At 41.1% G+C, this 25056-nt stretch overlaps 3 protein-coding genes across 4 annotated transcripts; 2 read left to right on the forward strand and 1 right to left on the reverse strand.

Moving 5' to 3' along the window:
• Positions 1-1105: 1105 nt before the first annotated feature.
• rela (RELA proto-oncogene, NF-kB subunit a) lies at positions 1106-15047 on the forward strand. 2 transcript variants are annotated; one of them, XM_085758999.1, is made up of 11 exons: positions 1106-1253; positions 2967-3002; positions 3228-3370; positions 4778-4923; positions 7378-7469; positions 8279-8413; positions 9269-9373; positions 11765-11980; positions 12091-12171; positions 12277-12360; positions 13195-15047. In XM_085758999.1, exons 1-11 carry the CDS (start codon positions 1247-1249, stop codon positions 14031-14033), a joined length of 1884 nt encoding a protein of 627 aa, XP_085615125.1. In that variant the 5' UTR covers positions 1106-1246; the 3' UTR covers positions 14034-15047. The 2 variants fall into 2 exon arrangements, with proteins under 2 accessions (XP_085615125.1, XP_085615126.1); XM_085759000.1 differs by having other exon boundaries at positions 12277-12357.
• Positions 15048-15063: 16 nt separating this feature from the next.
• Positions 15064-17267, reverse strand: c18h11orf68 (chromosome 18 C11orf68 homolog). Its single transcript, XM_085759004.1, has 3 exons — positions 17110-17267; positions 16740-16819; positions 15064-16292 (listed from the first exon to the last, which is right to left on the reverse strand). The coding sequence occupies exon 3, from the start codon at positions 16246-16248 to the stop codon at positions 15505-15507; it is 744 nt and encodes a 247-aa protein (XP_085615130.1). The 5' UTR covers positions 16249-16292; positions 16740-16819; positions 17110-17267; the 3' UTR covers positions 15064-15504.
• A 14-nt stretch (positions 17268-17281) lies between these two features.
• Positions 17282-24126, forward strand: drap1 (DR1-associated protein 1 (negative cofactor 2 alpha)). The gene is made up of 7 exons (XM_085759005.1): positions 17282-17455; positions 18077-18149; positions 18730-18823; positions 19236-19361; positions 20412-20502; positions 20612-20700; positions 22631-24126. Exons 1-7 carry the CDS (start codon positions 17414-17416, stop codon positions 22815-22817), a joined length of 702 nt encoding a protein of 233 aa, XP_085615131.1. The 5' UTR covers positions 17282-17413; the 3' UTR covers positions 22818-24126.
• Positions 24127-25056: the final 930 nt, after the last annotated feature.

The following is a 25056-nucleotide window of genomic DNA, read 5'->3' on the forward strand; positions in this document are numbered from 1 at the left end:
CTGTTTACAACAGTGAACCGCGAAGATAAACTGCTGACAGAGGGATCCGGTCTAAAACTCTCTTCCAGGTTATGACTAAAGCCAAAAGTTATGTTATTGCCTCTCCCACTCACAACTTACTTTTCTGTTCCTTTCAAGTCCGTCATCTGGGTATTTCCGCACTGTTTTGAGTGGGTGGTGGCAAGTTGCAATGCAGTCGAAAAACCGTGCAACTTGTCAAGTTAGCGAGAGGATAGCACCGGAAACACTTCAATCGTTACCTTTTCAAAATAATACCGCACATTTAGGCAGAAGTAGCTTACCATAAAATAACTTAAAATAAAAAATATAAATGGCAATGTCACTGGAGTCCAAAATACTGACATTATTTACTCTATCACACATTATCTAACACAACGCAGCCTATAATGTTATATAATAGAAAAGGGGTGGTTAACCTTCCCTGGCCCTAATATTTGGAAATCTTGATTGCTCTAAGTTTTATACACACGTCATAAAATAACATGTAGAGGTATATATTTTTTCAAGGACCCCTAAGTTTTTCAATATGCGTATCTGGCTTAAAATACATACAAATAGTTTCAGCAAGTGTACAACGGCATAATTAAGATACCTTGTTATTCATATTCTCACAACATTTGTAGTCTCGAGATGTGACAGTAAAAACACTTTTCCTCATTCAGAAAATGAAATTCATTCTTGAATTTTTTTTATTCGAAACTGCCTTGTTTCTGGGGTTTTTTTTTTTTTAAATTATTATTATTAGGCTACTTATGTTTCTGACCTGTATGTGTTGTCCTGTTTGGTATCTATCTATCTATCTATCTATCTATCTATCTATCTATCTATCTATCTATCTATCTATCTATCTATCTATCTATCTATCTATCTATCTATCTATCTATCTATCTATCTATCTATCTATCTATCTATCTATCTATCTATCTATCACAGAGTGAAGTCAGCATATTGCATCACACTGCTCCTCAGACAGCGGTTGTGTTTGTGCTGGTGTTCTAACCGGAAGTGAGCGTCGTACCTGCGTGCAGCTTCACCCAACAGTGTTGTACACAGCTGTAGGTGGAGCCAGGGACGCGACAGCAGAGAGCTCTGTGCTGCTCAACTTTTCAGACTCTTCTTGTGTCGTGTTTTGCGCCGTCTTTCTATCTGACTAAAACGACAACAACCGAACAAGAGGTAAACTGGGTTGTGGCGGGAGAAGCTTCAACGTGACCGGGCCACAGTCATGGATGGTGAGTGGAGCCGCGTGTGTTTGTTGGAGCTGTTTACTCAGCTCAGACTGTGGAGGTGAAACTGTACAGGGAGTTGTTTTGCGCACAGGGGAAAGCCCCGCTGCCGCTGCGTTTTTAAGCTAACAGGAGGAGTCTGTCGTTCCCGGACGGAGAGGCAGCTAACGAACGTCCTAAAGCCGCGTTTACCGTCTTAACCTACCTGTTGTCAGAGCTCTTGTGTTAATAACCCACCGGTCGCTAACTTACCTCCCTGGCACGGGTGGACCAAACCGAGCCGAGCTGCCAAGAGGCCTGAAGTGTTAGTTCACCTCATGGGTTTCTATATGTACCGCCCTGAGGTGCCAGACGTACAGCAAAAACGGAAATGTAATGGTTCTGTAATGTGTCTGTATAGCCTACTGGGAAGTACGCTGTTCACAGGCGCCTTCTGAAAACTTTATTGTCGTCATTGTGAATAACATATCTTCAGTTCGGCTAAAGACATTAGCTATCAGTTTGCAGTCACGGCCCACGCAACTAGCAGCCGCCCACCTCAGTTTTAGTGGATGGGAGTTATGGAAATTACGCAGACAGTTGTTTATAAGAAGTGAAGTGAGATATGTTTTGCTGTGGGGAAAGTGTATCACGTTACATGACATTTCACCCCTTTTTTAAAAAAGTTAAAATCACAGTTTAGTTTCTTTTAGGGGAAATAAATAAAGTAGCCTAACATAAAACTCTTAAGTGAAAGTTAAATGTTAGAGTGAAACAAAAATGTTTTCATGTCGATAACATGAGGAGGAGTTGATCCATTAAGATACAATACAGTCATTTCACAAGTCAACAATGCAAGTGACAGGCATGACAGACTCTCTGGGTAATTAGAGCAAGAGTGACTCACTCAGCTGCCCCAGATGTTACAGCTGTGTTCTGATATGAATACAGTCAATGGTTTTATGGTCACCTTCACTTTCATATTATTACCCAGTCTCTGTGAGAATGACAGACATGTCTTTCGGGTACAAGGTGAAAAGTGCACTCATTATTATGATATCCATAATATTCAGTGTAATCCTCCATGATAAGGATTTTAACAGTGGTTCTTATCAGTTGGCACTGCAATCTAAAATGTAAACAAAACAACCCTCTTTTTCTTTACATTGTATGAGTTTGGGCTAAAGGAATCAGGCTTGTTACAACTTGGAAAAAAAATCCCACTCATGCTTTCAAATTGAACAAGTCCTGCTGGCTGATGGGTGGAGCTCTGATCACCTGATCATGTGTCACACCTCACTTGTTTCTAAGACAAACTCATTTATGGAGAACCCGAAACCAGAGCGTTGCCTTGTTCTTTAATCACAATGGAGGCTTCGTTCTCATGTCCAGATGGGCAATGTGATACTGATATTACATCCTGCCTGTCTTTTGTTTGCTCAACCCTGCACTTCTTCAGCGTTTGACAGGCAGTTTATGATGTTGGTGATTATATTTAGCTGGGAAGTCCTCGCATCGCGGCGTCCCTTGACCTCTTTGGATGTTGCACTGTTGGAGTTTTCCACCAGGAACCACACCACAAATGACAAACTCATACTAAACCACGTATTTGTGCTGAAACAGTTTTTGGTTTTGGTCGTCTGCCACTAGCCTCTGTCTGTCAGTGCTATAAACTGTTATCTGCTATTTCCTCTCAGAATAAGGACTTCAATTTGTGTTCTTGTCTTCTGCCCACCGCAGGTGTGTATGGATGGGGGATGACCCCGCTTAATCAAGGTAGGACACTATTTCCCGCAAATCAGTGTTATGCATGAATCAGTGCTGCAGAGTTTTTCACGGGCAAACATTTCATCACTATTTGGACTGGTGATCAATGACAGAGCTATTTTTGTGTTTGACTAACTGATAGAGGTACAGGCAGTTGCACAATCTGCATTTCCAAAAGCGACACTGCACTCCAACCAGATTCTTCCTCTTCTCTTCCTTCCTCCTTTGCATCAGTCCAAACAAACCCCTGCATAGAGATCATCGAGCAGCCGAAGCAGAGGGGCATGAGGTTCAGGTATAAGTGTGAAGGCCGTTCAGCTGGCAGCATCCCGGGAGAAAAGAGCAACGACACCACTAAGACTCATCCAGCCATCAAGGTGAGTTAGCTGTGATCCGTTTAATGTAGTTAAGGGTGATCTATTCTACACGACCTGACTTCTCTCTGCACTGGGGGACAGGTCAGCGCTGAATCAACTCTTGCAGCAAAAGGAACATGTTTGTTAAAAACCTCAAGAGTTTGCACAATGTAACTGAACACAGGGAAAGTTGAGGAGATCAGCATGTTGAACCTGTTGACAGCAGAAAAAGCAACAGTAGCAACAGACACTGGATACATTCACCAGATATAAGATTGTTTGAGCCATGTAGGGAACACTGAGACAGAAATAATGATATAATAATAATAATAATAGCTAGAGGTGTAAATTACAAGTTTTATCATGATCCATCGATCGATTCAATGGACAATGATTCAATGTTTGTCGATGTCACAAAGTCCGTCATGACACCATTTCAACTCGCTTTTATTCCGGGGTCAGTGATCAATATGAAACGATATCATCTGCTGGTTTAAAGGGATAGTTCAACATTTTGGCAAATTGGCCCATTCCCATAATCCCTATAGTTTTAGGAGTAGGTTTGTTACCTTTAATTGTCGGTGCAAGCTGTTTTTAGAACGGCGGAGCAGAGCTGCGAGCTGCTCAGAGCTCATGGAATTTCTTGGTTTCCCTACCACCCTACTCCTAAAACTATTTGGATTATGGCAATAGGCCAATTTGCCAAAATGTTGAACTCCTTTTATACAACCACTTCCATTCATATCAAATCATAAAAAAAACAACTTAATTATCATTACACATTTTGATTTCTGAGCTCAACTAGACATTTAAAAGAAAAACAAGCTTTTTTTCTAATAAAAGTGGGCCATTTTCTGTTATATTTAGCTTATACTTTTCACATCATATACAAAAAAACCTGAGAGAACATTATTTCTCTATTTAAAGCAGGATTTTAATATGAATCTTATGTAGAGTGTTTAACAAAATGTGTTTTAGAATTTGATAATTAGCTACACATTTTTTGCAGATCAAGTATGAAATTCCTGCAGAAACTCATCAGAGGAATTTCAAAATAAAGGCATATCTTATAAATTATGATATTTTATTTTCAAACAGTGCTATGAAGTCATTGATCGCTGAATTGTTATATCAATGTAGATCAATTTATCATTACACGTCCATCAAGACTATGTGTACAGAGCATTCAGAAAGTATTCAGACTACTTTGTCAACATGAACTGTGTTACACGTTGCAGTCCCTTTGCTTCCTTGTTGAAGTCTAAGACTTTATGACTTAATGTTACCTCGTCAAACATGGGCTTTTACAACAGGTCAGTCCATTCTAGCAGTGGAAGGAAGCATCACTGTTGAGATCAAACCTGTAACTATCAGACTCCAAGCAAACAGCCATCCAAGATTTCTCATATTATTCATTTACTCACACAGGTGCACAATTACAGCGGCCCCTTGCGTGTTCGCATCTCCCTGGTAACAAAGAATGCGCCGCACAAGCCTCACCCCCATGAACTTGTCGGGAAGGACTGCAAACATGGCTACTATGAGGCTGACCTGCAGGAGAGGAGAATACACAGGTTAGTGTTCCTTTTTTTTTTAATCCCACACACTTTCCAGAAACATGAGGAAGTGATGATTGTGACTTCTTGCCAGAGTTAATGCCAGTGTGGTTACGCTGAAGTGCCTCAGGAGGAACTCTAAAAGAAGTGTTTGTTCCAGACTGACCTAGAAAAAACCTTCATCGTTGGTGGGAGATGACGTGTTCACTGTTGCCACTTTCATCTTTAGTTTGGTTTGGTGTTGAGTAAAACATTAACAGCATAGACTGGACAATGACCAGCTGAGATTGCCTGTGTGCATCACAATTATAAACTGACAGCACTTTAAAAGAGGAGGAACTGGTAGTGGGAAAGAAAAATGGTGGCCGGCAGCAAAGACTGATGAGATTCATTTAATTACACAATATTTAAATGTCACATTACATAATCCCACCAGACTCTTTGTCCAGAGAGAATTTTGTTTGTCTACCTACATCACGAGTGTGACATTCAAACAAACTGTGTTCTGCAGTTCACTGCCAGAGAGTGAGTGTACAAGTTGATATTTAGTCACTTAATAATATTGGTATTTTGATAAAAGCATGGTTAGAACAGAGTGACACAGATTTAACCTCTAACTTGACATGGGTCTGAATGAGAAAGATTTTTAGTGGCCAAAAGAAATACAGTCATATAAGAATAGTTCCATCTTTGTTTTTTTAAACCATAGTTTGTACATATTTCACTTAAAATTGAAAGTTCTATAATATTTACAATATTGTAGTATGTGTAGAACATGTTAAAACAAAAAAAAGGAGACGTCATTCTGCATAATACTTGTAATAGGAGGACATTTGATACATATTTGATTTAAAAAGTGATGTAACAGAACATTTGTAACTTAACGAGCCCTGTTTCATCATTGTGATGTGCTGCAAACAAAGCCAGACTAAAATTCCTCAAAAATAAGATAATCTGCCGTGGCTGCCAGGATCAGTAATTTCTAATGTTTAGAAGATTGTGGTGGCAGACAGTACATAAAAGTTTGGAAACAGATCTCTGATCATTGTAGATAAACAAGTCTAAGTCTTTTATTTATTTATTTATTTATTTATTTATTTTAGTTGAGTACTCACTGGACTCGTTTTTGAAATTGTCAGGAATTCAGCCAGAACGAAGGGAGGTGTTCACTATTGTTATACTGGGAGCAGCAACAATACATATCTACCAAAAGAATTTGGAAAACACGAGATAATACACCATGGTAACAGAGACTGTGACTAAACAACTCAAGGATCAAGGGAAGAAATGAAAAAAAAGAGGAGAATTTGTGGATTTAATACATCAACAATGGTGGAATTTGTCATTTAAAAGAGTTTCAACAATAAACTCATAGTGAGCTTAAAAGGTTATCGTCACAAATGAAATCACTTTTATCACGTTTACGTTTTTAAGACGCTTATTATATTCCCAGATGTCTGAAATATATTAATTTGTTGGCAGTGAACTGGAAGTCAAGTATTCCTCCTCTTCCAGTCCACTCCCTTCAGCTGTCCTCTGGGCTTAGGATGTGGTCAGTGATGCACAATGATGATGCATTATTATTTTTAAATAGACACCAACATCTGTAACATCCATCAACTGTCCCCCACCCCCGTCCCCATGCAGTTAAAAGAGAAACTCGACAAAACTTTAAAGGGACATTGTGTAACTTCTCCTGTTATCTATTCACAAAAATCGATTATTTCGTTCAAAAGTATGTTTTTCATTATCAGTAATCCCCCCCATCAACAAACTGAAGTGTTCCGGTAAACTCTGAATTTTCCGTTCATGTCATTCACATCGAGTGGGTAAGCTCGGTGCTGGCCGCCATGTTGTGTCGCCATGTTTTTACGTTCAGTGGCAGCATGACGGTAGGTAACCGCGGAAACTCACCAGCGACACCGGAGCTGTCGGCTCAGGTCGAGGTGGCGTCTGTGAAAAGTCACTGCGGTAACGCAGTGAGGAGGAATGGAGCGTTACACTGATGCTGCATTCACGTGCAGTCGGGCAGACGGCCGTCGGTAACAAACCAGATGTCATTTTAGTCACAGAAGTCGAGAGAAAGCCGGTAAACAGGTAAACAATACGACATCGCCATGACAATATATTGTCACGTGTATTGTTTTGCCTCGTGCTGACGGACCACTTGTTTACATAGAGGCTTGTTTATGCCGTTACGTGCAGCGGCTGTCGTCCGTCTGCCGTCTGCCCAATTTCACGTGAATGCAGCATGAAAAATACGATTGAGTTGCTTGCGATATACAACCGCAATGCTAGATCGGAGTAATTCTTACACAATGTACCTTTAAAAAGTAAAGTGCATCTATATATATATATATATAAAACAATATTGTGTGTTGGTCCCCAAGAATGCTGTCTCCTATAAAAGAAATAAAATGCAAAAAGAACTTATGTTATGAATTACCCCAAACTGTCTGTCCACTCTCTCAGCTTTCAGAACCTGGGTATACAGTGTGTGAAGAAGAAGGATGTGGTTGAGGCCATCACTTGCAGGCTGCAGACAAATAATAACCCCTTCAACAGTGAGTACTCGTGGTTTCAGATGAGTGTACAACACAAAGTGTGTCATGTGTGGGTCTTTCCTCTGTTAAATCTGTCACGTTGTGAAACGTTACTGTGCTGAATGGAGAGAGTCGCCTTTACCTGGTGTTCTCATTAATAAGAATATGAATAATAATACCAAAAGACTTTACAATTATTACTGATAGAAAGAGAGACCTCACTAATCCAGCCTCCTGTGGGGAATGAGCAGGACATTTGTATTCACGAATGCTGCAGTTAACGCATTTGTTAACTTTTTTATTTTCAGTTGTACACATGCAAGAAAGAAAACACTACACAAAAAGTCACATGGAAGGGCTTCAATCATAAGAATGACTGGGCTTGTGTTGCAGAGACACAAAGCTGCAGGCAGGTTGGCCTGTGAGGAATGTACGTGATTGATGATTTCCGATAGTCAAGGCAATATTTGCCTTGACTTCCTATTAATATATTCAAGTAGTAGTTTGAGCTGGAGGTTGAACAAAGCAACAGAACCTGTGAGAACTCGACCATCTGAAAATGGTTTAGTCTCCCTCCCAAGTTTGCTATGTCTACAGCATGGAGCTCTCAACACAAACTACTAATGAGGCGATGATTACACTTAGACACTGAACTCTTAACTAGTAACCTATTGACATCAAGAGGAAGCTCAGTCTTCTACTTTGCTTTGATACTTTGATAGTGAATACAGATAGCCTACATAGGACAGGATGCAGTCCCCTGCCAGACTGCTGTGCTGTGTTGTCTGTTTGTGCACTCCACCCTCTCTCTGCTGTTTTCTTGGCTGCAGTTCCTGAGGCGAAGGTGTGGGAGGAGGAGTTTGACCTGAATTCAGTCCGGCTGTGCTTCCAGGCCTCCATCACTCTGCCTACAGGGGAGCTGTTTCCTCTGGACCCCGTGGTATCACATCCCATTTATGACAACAGTGAGTGGACAAATAGGCACATATACATATCTAATATAATGTATGATGAAATTCAGTTGATACTAACTTTTTAATGCTAATATTCATTCATATTGATGTTACTATTGTGTGCCCTTTGAACATTTTTAGTTCGCATATTCCCAAAAATCACTTTAGCTTTTTTTCAATGATGCAGTCTGTAGACTACACATATAGGTTCAATACGTAGAACATTTTCATGGGGATAAGTCATTGTCTAAATGTTAGTTTTACGGCTCTAAAATTTGCTGAGATGTCATGATGATTTGAAGTATGGTCACCAAAACATGTTAAAACTCTCCAAACACATTTGTTACACCAAGACATTTTCAATAAAAGACACAGTGGAGGAATTACAACAACGGAAATTTACTAAAGCACTGTCCTTTAGAACAAATTTGAAGTACTTCTTAGTGCGGTGGAGAGTCTGAACACTTCTGTGACTCTATATGAGTTTTGTTTCACTTTCAGAATGTGACATTTGCAATTTAAATGAAAGTAGGGGCTGACTTTTTTTTTTTTTCTTTTTTTTTTTTTTTACAATGTGCAGTCATTTTGAGTACAAGCAGAACATTTTACAAATGAGCTTTTTGCTTCCGTGAGGTGGAATTAAAATTTAAAATTTAAAAAAGGTACTCCATCTGTAAAGGCTATGGTATTTAATGGTGTAAGTGTTCCTCTGTCAAAAGACTTCCAGTTTGTTATTTTCCACAGGAAAGAATGTCATTCTTGTAATACTGACCCGTGACCACCAGCCCAAGTTCCTGTGCATTTAGCAGCCGTCTAGTATTGATCTGTAGTTTTGGTGTATTTACTCATGCTCTTTCTGTGTCGCAGGGGCCCCGAACACAGCTGAGCTGAAGATCTGCCGTGTCAACCGCAACTCTGGAAGCTGCAAGGGAGGGGATGAAATCTTTCTGCTCTGTGACAAAGTGCAAAAAGGTACAACAACATGCCTGTACTGTACAGTGGTCTTTCATTTTCCCCCTGCTGCTGTGTCCCAGTATGAGTAATAGACTCCTGCAGCATCGTCTGTTTGTGCGCGACTCTGTTTAACAGTCCATAAAGTTTAAAACTCACTGAGCAGATTGTAAAGTTTAGTTTACAATGAGCCTGGAGCAGTGAAGGTGTTAACTCATCACACCCACAGCATACAGAGGTGAGATATAATACTGACAGCACACTCGCTCTCTTTGAGTAAGTGAGCTGGAAAGGGAGGTTAATTGTTGCACAGTTTTAATGTTCTTTCTTGTAGATGGTGAATAAGATAAGCTCTTAAATTTCACATTCGCAGTCCAATTTCCTTCTTTACAAGTGCAATTGAATAGAAGGAAATATGAGTAACACAGGTGGTAACTTAAGGCATTGATTTAATGAAAAGGAGTGTTTGCCAACATACACAAAAACTGATTACACCAGTCATTAAATACCACATGGAATGTTTCCCACTTTCACCGGAGGCTGCAGGAAAGTAAATCTGATATCAAAGCTCAACAATTCAAGTCATTAAGTTAAAGTTAGTATTGTATTACCGGACATAGAATGGTGTATCCACAGCATTTAAAGTGAGATTGTTTTAACTTTTCACCTTTTCTCTAACAAATGGAATTGAATTAAGAAAATGGATTAATGCTACAAGCAATAAACTGAAGGGCACTCCACTAGCCAATGTTGGCCAACTCTAGACAGGGATCATGAGTAACTGGGATTTTGTGATAGATGAAATTTGATATATTATAATAAGTTCAAGTTAAGTAAATTACATTAGTCCCCCTCCCCTCTTAAACTGACATTAAAGGTGCTCAAATCAATCATTATATTTAAATAATGTCAGAAATTAGAATTACTAGAATCATACCCAAAGCCTGCAGCATTAGCAAGTGCTTTAGCTTCTTTTTAGCTTAGCTTTGGTTTTCCTGCCTGCAACCTCATGTGTTTTCGAAAGCCCTAAAAATAAATCACCATATGCTACCTACTCGGCACCAAACGGCAGACATACAGTGTTAATGAATAACTGGTGGACAGAGAGAATTTACAGCTGAGACTCATCCCAAAGAGCCAGCTTATGTTTCAAATACAAATGCAGACTTTCATTCACAATGGTGGCCAGAGATACAAATCCAAATGAATACTAATGTTACTTATGTATGGTCAGAATTTTTAGGCTCCTCCCTAAACAAAAAAAAAAGCAGCACAGCAGCATTTCAAAAACCTCTCCTTCCTGTCGCAGGTTGTTTTGTTTTGTCAACAACCTGCGACAAGTGGTATCTTTGGCCACCATCATTGTTGCACATGTGGAGTTTCCTATGCTCTCGCTGTACGAGTTGCATGAATGCAATGCAAAGCAAGTGACTTCTATCACAAACCAAATGCTTTATTCCTCTATTTGCATGGTCATCCACTTCTCATTTTTTAAAATAAATCACTAGGGTGTATGTCTGTTGAACTGTCTGCTTCCTGTATCCATGCACAAAATCTTTATCACTTTTTTTTTTTTTTAATAAAAGGAAGATGAGTTGAGTTTTTGCAGTATGCCAGAAGGCTACCATCAGCTTGGTGCTGTGCTGCTGATTTATAACTCACTCTTCATGCTTTTCCTGCATCTTGTGAAATCTTTTGATGATGTTCTCCCAATTAACTCCCAACAAAAACATATGACCATCATCAGTCTTTTCCCCTTTGTTATTTCTAGCAGTTTGATCATGGCAGCCATACACACTACGAACCATGTGCTTTATATTTTGAAAATCTGAATTGTCGGATATAAACCTCCTTGTTGTGACTTGTCATTTTTACAACAGGCAGAGGTGTCACATTGACATTTAATCATGAAGCCTCTTGTTGCATGACGTTTAACAGTTGGAGTTAATTACAAGGCTCCTAAATTGTTGTCAAACTGTGTGTTGCATAGCAGTAAAGGTGATGCAATACTGAACTTGGAGCTCCTGCTGTGTTAATGGTAAACCTCAGAACTCCAATTCTGATTCTTTCGTTTTTGTGACCAAACTTTTTTTTGAAAAAGACAATTCAGATAAACACAGCCATGAAAATAAAGATGGAAAAAATAAAAAAATAAAAAGCATTCCCTCCCACCTCCCCAGAGACAGGGTAGATGTCTAGATCGGCTCCTTTCATTTTTCTGCTGCTAACTCCCAGAAGTCAATCTTGGTTTCACTGACCCCAATCACATGAGCAGTGCACAAATCCAGTTACTCCCTGGGAGCTTATCGAGCTGTTCCCACCTCATAGCGACCAATTTCTTGTGATTCTGATTCTTTTTTTAAGTGGAGAGCCCATTACATTCTCATATTTTCATTCTCTGTGTCTCGACAGAAGACATTGAGGTGCGTTTCTTCCAGGACTCCTGGGAAGGAAAGGGCACTTTCTCCCAGGCCGACGTCCACAGGCAGGTGGCCATAGTGTTCCGGACACCGCCCTACCGTGACACTAATCTCACTGAGCCCGTCAGAGTCAAGATGCAGCTCCGCCGGCCTTCTGACCGCGAGGTCAGTGAGCCAATGGACTTCCAGTACCTGCCTTCAGATCCAGGTAGGAGGCACAGTCCTCATGCTTCCACAATACTGATAATACAGCTTTGAGGAATGATTGTATTGTTTAACTAACCAAGTTGTCTCTGTTACAATGCAACACCCCTGTAGATGAATACAGGCTGAGTGAGAAGAGAAAGCGGACAGGAGACATGTTCCAGAGCCTGAAGCTGGGCTCCATGCTGACTAGTGGTACGTTGATCAGATTTGTTTGTCTGCTGTAATATAATAGAGTAAAAGGTTTGTTTGTTTTTTTTAAGTTGAAATGTAATATAATCATATCTGCTATTATTTCAGTGTCCACTCAACAAGACAGACGACACATAAGCCCAGCAAGAAGAACAGTCACAGCCAAGCCTCCATTAATGAACTCACAAGGTGGTAAGTCTCTTTGATTGAATGATCATTTTAGTCATTGCATAAGTAGACTGTGATGTCACTAGTTCCAATTTTTGTTTTGATCTTTATCTATCCACAAGTTTCCGAACGTCATCTATGGTCAAAACCGGAAGCCGGTTTTGCATTTCCGGTGGAATTGTATTGTTTACGTTTCCATGGTTTTCAGTCGTTGTCATGGTTGCGGTAAACGCATGGATCTATTAACGCTGGCTTTTAACACGGATGTCAATTTGTGTGATATCCTCCGTTAAAAGCTGGTGTGATGAGCCATGCGTTTTACAGATTTTCATTGAAAAAAAAAAAATCCATGCATTTACCACGACTACCAAAACCATGGAAATGTAAACATAAAATTCCACCGGAAGAGCAAAACCGGCTTACGTTTTTGACGTTCGGAAAAAGGTGGATAGTCATGAGCTCTGGGTAGTGACTGAAAGAATGCCGCGGATGCAAGTGGCTGAAATGGGCTTCATCAGCCTTAGAGATAGGATAGAGTAGAGTCACCATTGTCAAAACAGCCAGAGGAGGTGGACATGTGACAGGAATGCCTCATGGACACCTCCCTTTGGAGACTCTCCAACTAGAAAGCAGACCCAGAACTGGAAGAACATGTCTCATCTGGCCTGGGGTCCCCCAGGAGGAGCTGAGGAGTGTTGCTGGAGACAGGGATGTCTGGAATGTCCTGCTCAGTCTCCAGCCACCGTGACCTAGCAGAAGATGACGGATGGATATTTTTAGGAGTGTTGGACAAAATACGTTACACTGCAGAGATTTAGAGTTTTGGAACTCAACTTGCCTGTGTGTCTGTGTTTACAGCAGCTGTGGTGCCCCCCAGTGGAGTGAAGCCGCAGGCTCCCTACTCTTATCAGCCGGGCCAGCTCTTCTCCGTGCAGCCCAAGGTAGAGGCCTCTGCATCCAGCTCATCGGTGACTACAAACCAAACATGGAAAATCATGGAGAGCCTGAACCTGGGCCCCCAGCCCAAGGCCACTCCAGTGGCCACTTTCACATTAAGTCAGGCACCATCTTCCTCCACCTCCTCTACAACCACCTCCAATACCAACCTGGATTTCCCAACTGTCAACCTGTCAGACCTTCATGAATTCTTCCCCAACATCTCTTCGGCCATGGCCCAGGAGCCCATGCCCTCTCAGGGGAACACAGTCCCCTCACAGGCCAGCAGCTCCTTCAACCACCAAGGCCCTCAGTTCCGAGTGGATGATGATGATATCCCAGAATTCCCCAGCTTTCCCGAAGCCCAGGCCCAAGGCAACCTGTACAGCTTAAACATGGATGACTTTGAGGACCTTCTGAACCCAATTGGCGAGGCTGGAAATGGCTCTTCAATGTTGGCCCAAGCTTCATGCCAGCAAGCTGCCGCTCCCAGCTCCTCCACCGCTGCCCCAAACAACACAGTACCCCAAAACACTTCCGACCCCGCCAGCAACCCCGGTAGCACCTGGATGAATTACCCCAACAGCATCGTCAACTTGCTCCAGACCGAGGGCATGATAAACACAGCATCCAACAGCAACCACCACCAGGGCCCTATGCTGGATGAGTTTGATGAGTTGATGTCTGCCGATGAGGATCGTCTGATTTCCATTTTTAACAGTGAAAACCAGGCTGGGTTTGTGTCAAGCCACCAGACTTAAGAGTTGGGTCTGCACCACACATTGACACGTTTGCTACCCATTTCGCCTTCAGAACTAAAACTTTGTTGTTCCCAAATATGGAAAGGAAACAAGGTGGATATGAAGGGATGGAGGGAACAGAATGTAGCACAACTGCTCACTGTGGACTTGAAATACCAGCAAAAGACTATTTTTGGTATTCAATGAATGGGTTTTTGCCAGGCTTTATATATACAGTTAGTCTGACAAATGATGAAACAGATTGTTTCAGTGTGGACACAGTGGTGGAAGATGCATCCACCACATGTTTGTTTTAAAAATGAAAAATGAAAACCTGAACGAATCTGTTCAGATGTCCCTGGTAACATGTTAAGCATGTTTTTTACTGTCATAACAGTTGGTAGCACTCATCAGTGTTCATGTGATAATCACCGTCATCATCTGTAATTGAAATGCTGTTTAGATCGCATTTTTATGTTAATCAAAATGGCTGTTAAATCTGATCTAGAGGCAAAGTTAATGCAAATAATGTATATTGTTCTTTAATTAAAGGTCCCCATGTACTTTGTAACATAATAGAACGTTTCCTAAAGCTGAGCTGGAACTGTAACCACTGTCTGTACCAACTAAGGTGCCTCTAACGAGTCTAAACAAAATGGTTTGTTAAGATGCTAAATGAAGGTCTATATGTAAATAATTAACAACAGAGCATCATTAATATACATGCTTATAGCACAAAATTGTACAATAGGTTTGTGCATCACACTCACAGAGCTGCATCAGGTATTTTGTCTTTAACCTCCTCTGGTTTCTGATCAGTTTCTTGTTATTTTATCTACATGGCTGCCATTCACTCGACAGTTTTCAGACCTGTAGCTCAACTTGCTAATTTGCTTTATTGAAATGGCATTATGCAGTTGTATACTAGTATGATGTAAGCAGATTGTACTATGCATTTTTTTTGCTGTCATGAATTATGAGTTCTGTCAAATTTCAAAAAACACTTTTCTTGGCAATAAAAAAAGAAACTGCATATGAATTCAGGTCTTTGAAAGTAGGTTTTATTTGGCAATGCTGCAAGCAAAAAGTCAAGTCAAACAAATGATGGAAAGGTATCAAAGTCTAACAGAAATGCTTCACTGAATGCAATTTTTCCCCAGACGATGTGCAATACAAACCAAAGACTTCTTTATCAGCCCTGTCAGTCAGGTTAAGTGTAAAGTGTTACAAACAACCTCAACAAAACAAATATTCTCACTTATGTATACAACATATTGAATGCAAAAAAAGTCACTACTTCAGGTGACTTGAAAAATATTACAGCGACAGAGGACAACAGAAATGATTGTGCTTTTTTGTGTGAAAAGGAAGAACATGAGATCAAAATTCAAGCACTTAGTGTGCAAAACAGAACAACGTACTGCACACCCAATTCATGGGATCACTGAGTGTGTTTTCATTCATCCATCCTGCAAAACTATCCTCTTAATGCTTATGTCACTTCAAGATTGGTGACTTTGTCGACGATGTGAGAACGCCTTGGTACACACTCAAGGTCAAATTTGCTCTCGTATATGGTGGGACAAAGCTTCCAGCGGTTGTTCCGGTAGATTCCCAGGTATGTGTACACATCTGGCTTGTAGGAGAGGGGGCATTTGACACCTGTGGCACGGATGACAGAGTCCAGCCTCATAACTTCGCTCTCGTCAGTGAAGTTCTGGTTATAGGCACAAATGACCTGCTTGCCCTCTCCTTTGGGATTAAAGGGGCTGACTTTCACTAAGGAGACTTTGCCATCCATTGCTGCTCTGGCCACACACTCCCATGCGTGGTCCAACTTAAAACCAGAGTCCAAGTGCATCAGCCATTTGCCCGTGAGCACCCCGTGGTTGAGGGCCAGCTCCTTCACTGTCTGGAAGCTGACGGGCCGGCCACTGGCCAGAAGTTTTTCCCAGCTCTCCTGGAGACCTAAAACGTCGCCACCGCCGGGGCAGTGGGTCGGACCCAGCACTGCAATCCACCCCACGGGGCTGACACCACCTTCCTCGTCACCAAATCGGTGCACTTGTGAGGGCCTGTTGCTCTCCAGCCAGCCGTCAAACTCGGATCTGGGAGTTCGTCTCGAGTCAAACACTATCCATGGGTCCATGTCTGCAGCCATGGCCTCGGCGGCGTAGCTCTCTGCGGGGAAGTGGGTCTCCACCTCGCCATCGACAGGGGCCTCTTCCTCCTCCATGACGCTGCCAGTATGAGGCTATGAGAGAAGCGCTGGATCTTGTCCTGTAGAAAGGAAGGTGGTGTTGTGTGATAAACGTGACAGATGAACAATGCAGCCCCTCTGTTCATTTAACTTACAGTAAAAGTCAGACACAGATGGGACGCCTTGTTTACTAACGCTGCTAGCATGCATTCGACATTAGCAACACTCATTCAACAGCAGACGGTTATACACGCCGAAAATAAGTTGCTATTCATTTTTTTCACCGTGCACATGTGACCTAAACACGCAGATAAAATACTAGTATTAGCTTGGCTCCAGTGTTGTTGTAGCTAGTCAGCTAGCTAGCCCATTTACCACTCGTCCGTGTTCGTCGAGTTTAATTTGGAGGAAGATTATATACAGCCAGCTGCTCAACACAACTAACTCACTAACACGCACATATACTGTTGAGCGACAGAAATTACCGTGCACTGTTCGTAAACTAGCCGTATTTAGGCTAAACCTACCTGCTGCTGTTTGCGTGTGTTGGCCAGTGTTCAGTGTTGTTGTTCCGTCCAAGCACAGCCCCGACGATAAACGGTCCGTTCTGTATCAAAAGAGCGATATGACAATCTCCATTCAAATATCTGGGAGTTTAACCAAACTGAATCCTAAACACCACAAACTGCTTGTTCTTTTGATAAATTAAAATACCAAAAAGTAAAATAAATGGGCCGTTATAAAAAATTACAACACATCCCGAGTACAATATCAGTTTCATTTAACAACTTAAGCGGATCATATCCTGCACACCGTAGAAAGATAGATGATGATATACCAAGTTGCTCGGAGTTCCGTAGAAAAATATTAACATGTGCAAAGGTTGTTGGTTTTTACCTTGTGTGTGTAACAAGTACCACACAGCTGCCGTTACAGTAACGTTAATGGTTCAGATTTAGAGTAATGGTTCATGATTTGAACTATTATATTGCCAATGAAAGCCAACATGTCGGCGCTGGGACCCTGCGGAAGTAAACAGGCAACAGGGAACGAGTGACGACGACGTGCTAATGAGTTAGCCGGCTAGCTACCGCTATCTGGTGTGTGTGTGCGCGGTGGAGGTGATTTACTCATGATATAGAATAATAATCGAGCATATACTGCATTTTTATTTTAGGCTAGGAATCCACGTAATTTAATTATGCCCAGCAAAAAGAAGAAATATAACGCCAGATTCCCTCCGGTGAGTTTGTGAAGGTCTGGACCTGTGTTAAGATTAGCTAATGTTAGCAAACTGTGATGTAAAGCTAACTTCCAGCTAGCTTGAGTGAGATTCGGCCTGTTTTGTTGCTTAGGGAGCTAACTTACAAGAACAATATCAAACGCAGACAGAGCAGTAGTGGGAAGTTACATTGCTTTATACCAGCGTTGATAGTTTAACTGGATTCAGTAACTTTCCCTGCATCTCAGTGTTTGCTACACTACATTTAAGACGTACAACGCAAGTTAGTTAGCGACTCCACTAATTAAGGTTGTTTTTAGCATGGCGAGCTAAGTGAAACTGAACGTTGTATATCATAGTAATGTTGTTGTTGGTAGTTAAACAGTGAGTAATCTTTAGAGATTCTCACAGGGCATATGCTGTGGTAAGTCTCATTATCCGGGAATGAATGGTTTTAAACAAGCATGCTATCCAAGTACCCTCATGATGTAGTTTGCTATCATTGTGATGAATGGGCCATGGGCTTTGATAAACAGTGTTGTCCCTAAATCTGTCTGTAACATGAATTATGAAACTGTCTCACCCTGTTGACTCGTTCTGAAGGTGCACACAAACTTAAAGTTAAACCTTTTGTCATTACAGGCAAGGATTAAGAAGATTATGCAGACAGACGAGGAAATAGGCAAAGTGGCTGCAGCAGTACCTGTTATTATTTGTATCCTTTCTGCCTAATATCTTCAGTTTCTTGGCCTGGATCGTTTTTTTTTTAGTTTTTTTTTTTATACCAGAGGTTTGAAGGCAGAGTGGTGTTAGATTTATCTGAATTGTCTGGAAGTAAGTTAAACTAATTACGTGATAAATCAGTTAACTGACAGAAAACAAAAGATGGAGATTTGTGTGTGATTGTATATGAAGCAACATGAAGGCATGACTAAGGGTATCTATAATGAATAATCTTACAAATAAATGACATTTAGTGATTTAAATCAGTCACACCTACGCTGACCCATTATTTAGTAAAACAACTCTGGTGTGGGAGTATTTCAAAATTAAAATAATATTGGCACTCATACTTGGCAGAGATACTTTTTACTCTATTCATTGTAATGATTATGTCATGACCTACTAAACCCAGTAGCAAACTCTTCATGTTTTTCATTTTCACATTCAGAAGGTTTCAGTCTCGGTTTAGTTTCGGTGTAAGCTAGATCATGTGAGTGAATCTGTTTCTTTGTAATGAAAGACACCACTCTGCTGTGCAATGTGCATCATACTTTCCTTAACTGAAACTTCAGCGAGAGCCTTGGAGCTGTTTTTGGAATCCTTGCTCACAAAAGCCTGTCAAGTCACCCAGTCGAGGAATGCAAAGACGATGACAACCTCACATTTGTAAGTGTCTGTGAGTCTTCTTTAAGAACCTGATCCATGTCACAATGTGTTGGTGGAGCACAAAATGCAGTACAGTTCTAATTTGATTTTGAATACGTGTAGCTGAAAAGGTGTTATGTCATCATTTCCCTTTGGATTTAGACGAAGAGTTTCTACTGTTATGTAGATGGCGCTCCTGAGTGGATTTGTAACTCCCTGCTAAATTAAATCCCTCGTGCTGTATCTAAAAGTACTTCTGGTTATAACTAAGATGTGTCTGCCATGTGAGATTTGGAATGAATATATAATCCCTTTTTATCTCTGTGTCTATTTGATAGTAAGTTGGCATTTTGTTCTGTTTGGAATGTGTTTGAAGACTGAAATGGAGTCAACAGGCTGATTGAAAAGTGTATGTGTATGTGTGTTCTCACAGAAAACAGTGTATTGAACTGGAACAGCAGTTTGATTTCTTAAAAGACCTGGTGGCAACTGTACCGGACATGCAGGGAGAGGGGGAAGAGAACCACACTGAAGGAGCAGGAGAAAAAGTCCCTCGCAGGTATCACTCTCTCACACGCACCCACATGTAAGTAGTAGAGATGCCGGCCCAGGAATTAAATAGTAAACACAACAAAACAGACAGCATGAAGTCTGCCTGTGCTGTGTCTGTGTCTCTAATTTGTTGATTGGTCAACGTATCATCTCAAACAAGTTAATGCTGCTAAATTATTATGTGGAAGAAATGAATTGCTCATGATGGCAACCTTTACTTGGTTACTTTTCCAGGGCTGGCAACTACTACATTGTAATATACTAAAATAAAGTGTTAGTTATCTTCCCATTGTTACAATGTAACTTATTCCTTATTGTTGAGCGATTGTATCGTTAACAAAAAGACGAAAAGGAAAAACACACAGAGGGAGCTAATTATTGAGGACTGCAGACTCAGAGAAGAGAAAGCAGTATTGAACGCCTCATCAAACAGTGGCACTGACTAAAGCCAAGCTGATGCAGAGTCCGACAGAGAATTGCATATAAATAAGTAAAAAAAAGTGTGGCTGATTTGATTCCGATGCAGTTTGAAGTGGTTGTAAGCTGCTCGGCTCGTGGCGTCACAGCATCTTTCAATAGAAACGACTCAAACAAATTTCCAGCAGCACTATCAGTCACATTATTCTCAGCTTTGAAGTTGTCTCTAGGGATTTTAATGTTCAATTTGAGCACAATTGTCTGAAGATTTGTGCTGGAGAATGACTTTGTAATTTTGAAATTAGTTTTAGAAGCTTTTAAACTGTGGGAAGCTATGTTTTTTTTTTTTCAAATATAATAATAATGTATGTATATGAAATGGGTTTTATAAGTGTACAGTTTATTTGGACTGAATCAGCTAGTATATGACCACATACAAGTAATTTGACTTCTTTTTTGTTTCTCTCAACGAACTTATACATTAATACAATAGATGACTCTGGACAGAAAATGAAAACTGCAACTTGACTGCTTGTTGGACACAAACGAACGTGAGCCAGTAATTCTAGTTAAAAGCTGAGAGAATAACTGCCTTCACATGCCATGATGTAACTCGTCTTACGTTTGCTTTATTCTCCAGGGGTCGAAAACCCGGATCGGGACGCAAGAATGGAGGAGCGGGTTCCAAAGGGAAAGACAAGAAGTTGTCTGGGACTGAGTCGGAGCAGGAGGTAGGGAGTTGGATTCCATGCAGCTTCTAAAAACCCTATGTGCACAATACATCCAGTGATTTGTTGTGGGATGTCTCACTTTGTGCTCCTTCCTCCCTGTCGGCGACAGGATGACTCGGAAGACAGCGAGACAGAAGGCGACGAGGACGATGGCTCTCAGTCAAGCACAAACCTACAGGCTGCTTCCAGATTCCACAGGTATGGACACAAACCATCTGTTGCTCAGATACTGAATAATTAACGACCTCACACCTGGCTTCACTGGGTGGATCTAGAGTCCATTGGAGCCGTCTCAGCTGGGCAAGTCCATACTGATGATGATGAAATTCTTTATTCAGTCACATCACATAATAGCTACAAACATTATCGACAAAATAGTGACTGAAAAGGCACAGGCAGAAGCGTAATGCTTATATTAATGCCTGTCCTACCTACCAAATTAAGCTACCCAGCATTCTTACAATATGAAAAAAAACAAAACTGTACCGTGCCTTATAAAAATGTTTTCTCCAGAATAAGAGGTAGGAGCCCACCTCCCACCACGCCAGGGACACGTTTCAGCCCTGTTCAGACAGAAACATAACTATGTAATCTGATGACAATAACCACAGATGGTCAGTAATTACATAAGCTGCAAAGTGAGTTTCCATTCATCACTGGTGCAGCCTTTCAGAAGTTAACAGAGCAAACATTCTTCCACCTCCATTTTTCACTTCATTGTCGCTTTCTTGTTCAGGTGCCGGATATTGTATGTGTGTCTTATGATCACAATTAACATTATACTGTATATTCCATGTCTGAAAAGGCTTTGGATTAGCTCTACACCCTATATAGAGTGTGTTCCTGAACAAACGTCTGTTGTCATATTTGAATTTGGAGCTGATGACTCATTAATCCATGTTTACCTGAAAAGCAGATTTGCAGTTCTGTTAATAAAAACATTCTATATGTTGAGGATTTTTTTTATATATCCCTCCCCTTATGACGTTGCAGTATAGAAATATACAAAACACTAGCATCAGTGGGATCCCTGCCTGTTCTTGAGTTACTATTACAAAGTGTGACGGTACAAACAGTGATGTGTCATCACTTAAACTTCCAAAAGATGATGAGAACAGAAAGAAACAGATTGCTCTCGTAGAAGGAGGAGGAATGAGGTGGCCGGCCTGGCTCAGAGTGTGACTCTGACTGAGGTGGCTGGATTTTGCCAGTTTAGATGAAGTCATGTTTCTTTTTAGCAGGAAGTTCAGTGACAGGGATGATGAGGGAGTCCTGGTTATTTGTTCACATGTTTGAAATCATGTTTCATATATTTGGTGATATTTTTATTTGTTCCAGTATATCTTTTTTTTTCTCTCTATCGACCATGTACCTTCTGTTTAACAGCGGCCTCCAGTAACAATTACTGTCTCTTCAATAGCAAATGATGACAGATTGTTATGATTGGTTATTGATCCAATCATGTGGCTACTGGAAGTCTACTACTTCTGTTCTGCATGTTCAAACTGTGTCCCACATGTTCAGACAGATGCAATTTTCATATAGGACACAGAGAGTCGTGAAAATTATTCATATAATTATCATATAATTATTCATATTCATTATTCTATTATGTAAATGATTAATTGATTAGTTTTTTGGTCAATACAATGTTGAAAAACGTCATTGACGTTTTTCAACATTGTATTGACCAAAAAACTAATAATGACTCAGTGTTTCCCAAATCACAACATGACATCCTCAAATGTGTTGTTTTGTCCACAAACCAAGAGAGACTCCGTTTATTGTCGTAAAGGAACAAATCAGAGAATTTTGACTTTTTTCTTAAAAAACTTCCCAAACCTATTATTCGATTAGCAAAATAGTTGATGATTAATTTAATAATCGATTATTGTGCGATTAATCAATTAATTATTGCAGCTCTACACACATGTGGTGCAGGAACACTAGTACATGCTGTATTGTTTATAGTTGGTGTAGAATAAAGACATAGTGGCAAAAAGGTGAAATGAGACCACTCCGACTCTCACAGTCATTTCTAGGTTGTTTTGAGTCGGCTGCACTGCGTCAGACTACATTTCACTTTAATTGCTGTGGTTTCTAACACCTCTGCCTGTTGCCCCTGCAGCTCTAATGTGGCCCCCCAGTACATGCACATGGGCAACATGATCCCGGCTCCGGTCATGGCTCCAGCACAGCCCCAGGGCGGCATGGCCTTCATCCCCCACCCTTCCATGATGAACGTCGCAGCGCCTCCCCCAGCTCCCGCACCGCACAAAAACGAGGACGACGACGATGAAGACTATGACTCTTAGCTCCAGTCCTGGCCGCCTCCTCCACCTCTTGCTCTCAACACACGCGCGCACATACACTTGAACACACGACACACACACTCTCTCTCTCTTTCAAAGTTATTTTTGATTTCTTAAGTTGTAATTGCGGCGGGCGCTGTAAGCAGAGGAGGGAAAGACTCTTCATCACAGCCCACTGACAGAAGAACCCTCGACAGCCGGCTCTAGAAGACGCCGCCACAGGAGACAGGAAACTGGTTGTATATTATGTGTTTTTATTTTCTTTTTCTTTTCTTTTTTTAAAAAAAAAAAAAAGGTTTTATTTTATTGTAGGAGGAGAATCCAACTCGGATGTTTTTTAACAAGTCAGTCATTCATTCATTCTATTTTGACTATTAAAGATGGCAGTCGTCACTGTTTTTGCCATTAGCCCCTGCAGACAGGATAGGTGTGGTTTGTGTTGCCTTGTAGCTTTTTCTTTTGGCACTTTTCTTTCCTCCTCAGTCCTCTGTAGTAGACATGATGAAGTGAACTTATCAGTCATCATACAAACCCTCAGGTTGGCTGAAAAAAATAAATCTGGAAGTGGTAGTCAAAGCCTTACTACAGCCGTTGATGCTCATACGAAGGCGGTTAATGGAGATGAGTTCAGGGCAACAGCTTGTGGAGTATCTGAAAGGTGACCGGCACTAGTCTAAGGGAAAAGGAGGTCATTGTCTCACCCATGAAGTGATATATTACTCTTATCTATGGGCTATGTATTAGTGCTGTTAAGACGTGAGCCCTACTTCCGGGTTTGCCACAACTTGCTAGTGAGTTCAATTCAGCCTGTAATGTAACAAGGAAGCAGGTGAATATTTACTATATGTTGGCTAGCTACAGCTTTTTTGGAATTAGTTTCTGTTTTTAATTCATGTTTTTTTTATCAAGTAAACTGTAAACCTCCACGACCACAACCATATCAGCAGGTTAAAGATTTACAGTGTTGTTATTTTTGATGCGGTCAGGCATTTAGACCTCCTTTATTATTTTATATGACCATTAAGTTCCCCTGAATTGCCCATCAGAAGTATACTGTGACTGTTGAACTATGACTTTGTTTTTAAAGGTGTTTGTCCCCTCTAATTTCTCATCTGGCCACCCCTCCAATTTTGAGTAACTTTCTCCTTTATCGTAGATTGTTTTAGATGTATCCATTGACAGCAGAGACGGGGCTCCCATTTATATGTCAGTCTCAGTATGAAATATTCAGCTGACACTGTATTGTAAACTTTTAACATTCTTTTTATTTTGTATGGGTGAAATAAAGTTCATATTTCAATTAAAAAAAGCAGCTCTTGTTTTGGCGTGCGGTGTTTTCCAGATCAGAGATGAAATAGTCTGAAATCTTTTCACATCAAATGTCCGCGGCGTTCATTCTAGACACCACTTCTTTATTTGTTGGCTAGAAGGACGAAACTTGACTCCTGCTGCATCTTTAAGCAAAAATGTATCAAAGAGCTCATTCTTTGAATTTTCAATTTCACAGGCACCGAACACATTCTTTGTAGTCATGACTCAATACTGTGTCCCTCACCTACCCCTCCCTCCTTTTGGTTTCTTTGTATTCTTTTTTTTTTTTATTAAGAAAAGTTTCCCATGGATGTATCTGCAGCATATATGTGACTCATGCAACCTGAAAGACAGGAGCTGCTGTTTATCCTCAGCGTTGCATTGAATCAGATAAACACAAGACAGTACAGGTTTGTCACAAGGTGTTCACAGAGAGCTGATTGTTGGCACCACAGACACACACTCCACCTTCAGAGTGCGTGCCCACCCTCTTTCCTCTTCCTCCTGCCTTCTTATTTTTTTTGTAACAGTCCATTTTGTCGTGTAAATGCCCCCCCCCTTCCCCCCGCCCAACTAACCAAGCAACACAGAGCCAGGGCCGCATAAACAACTGCATCCTTCCTGCACAAGCGTTGACTCAGCGGACTGCGAGGAGGGAGGGGTTTAGTGTGAGTGAGTGTGTGTGTTTATGTGCGTGTCTATGTGGGGGGGAAGAGGGATTGGGGAGGTAGTAGGTGGTTGACTTTAGCATGTCGGTGTCCAAACAAACGGCAGCCATGGGGCTAGGGAAGGAGAGCCATCAAAGGTCTGACAGAAGGAAGCACACTGTTTCCACACAGCAGCCGGCGGGGCCAAAGGTGACCCTCTGATTCCCATCCACTCACATGAAGCCGCCGACTTGTTAAAGCGCTCCACACTCCACTGGAAACAT

The sequence above is a fragment of the Trachurus japonicus genome, chromosome 18 (genome assembly GCF_045865225.1).
Source record: "Trachurus japonicus isolate A0001 chromosome 18, Traja_1.0".
NCBI lineage: Eukaryota > Metazoa > Chordata > Actinopteri > Carangiformes > Carangidae > Trachurus > Trachurus japonicus.

Excerpts from the sequence above, each read along its gene's own strand:
- rela (XM_085758999.1), top strand. Across the intron at positions 3,003-3,227 it reads GATGACCCCGCTTAATCAAG|TCCAAACAAACCCCTGCATA; the intron begins GTAGGACACTAT and ends CCTTTGCATCAG. Across the intron at positions 4,924-7,377 it reads CAGGAGAGGAGAATACACAG|CTTTCAGAACCTGGGTATAC; the intron begins GTTAGTGTTCCT and ends CCACTCTCTCAG.
- c18h11orf68 (XM_085759004.1), bottom strand. The coding sequence starts at position 16,248 with ATGGAGGAGGAAGAGGCCCCTGTCGATGGCGAGGTGGAGACCCACTTC.
- drap1 (XM_085759005.1), top strand. The coding sequence starts at position 17,414 with ATGCCCAGCAAAAAGAAGAAATATAACGCCAGATTCCCTCCG. Across the intron at positions 17,456-18,076 it reads ATAACGCCAGATTCCCTCCG|GCAAGGATTAAGAAGATTAT; the intron begins GTGAGTTTGTGA and ends TTGTCATTACAG. Across the intron at positions 18,150-18,729 it reads AGCAGTACCTGTTATTATTT|CGAGAGCCTTGGAGCTGTTT; the intron begins GTATCCTTTCTG and ends CTGAAACTTCAG.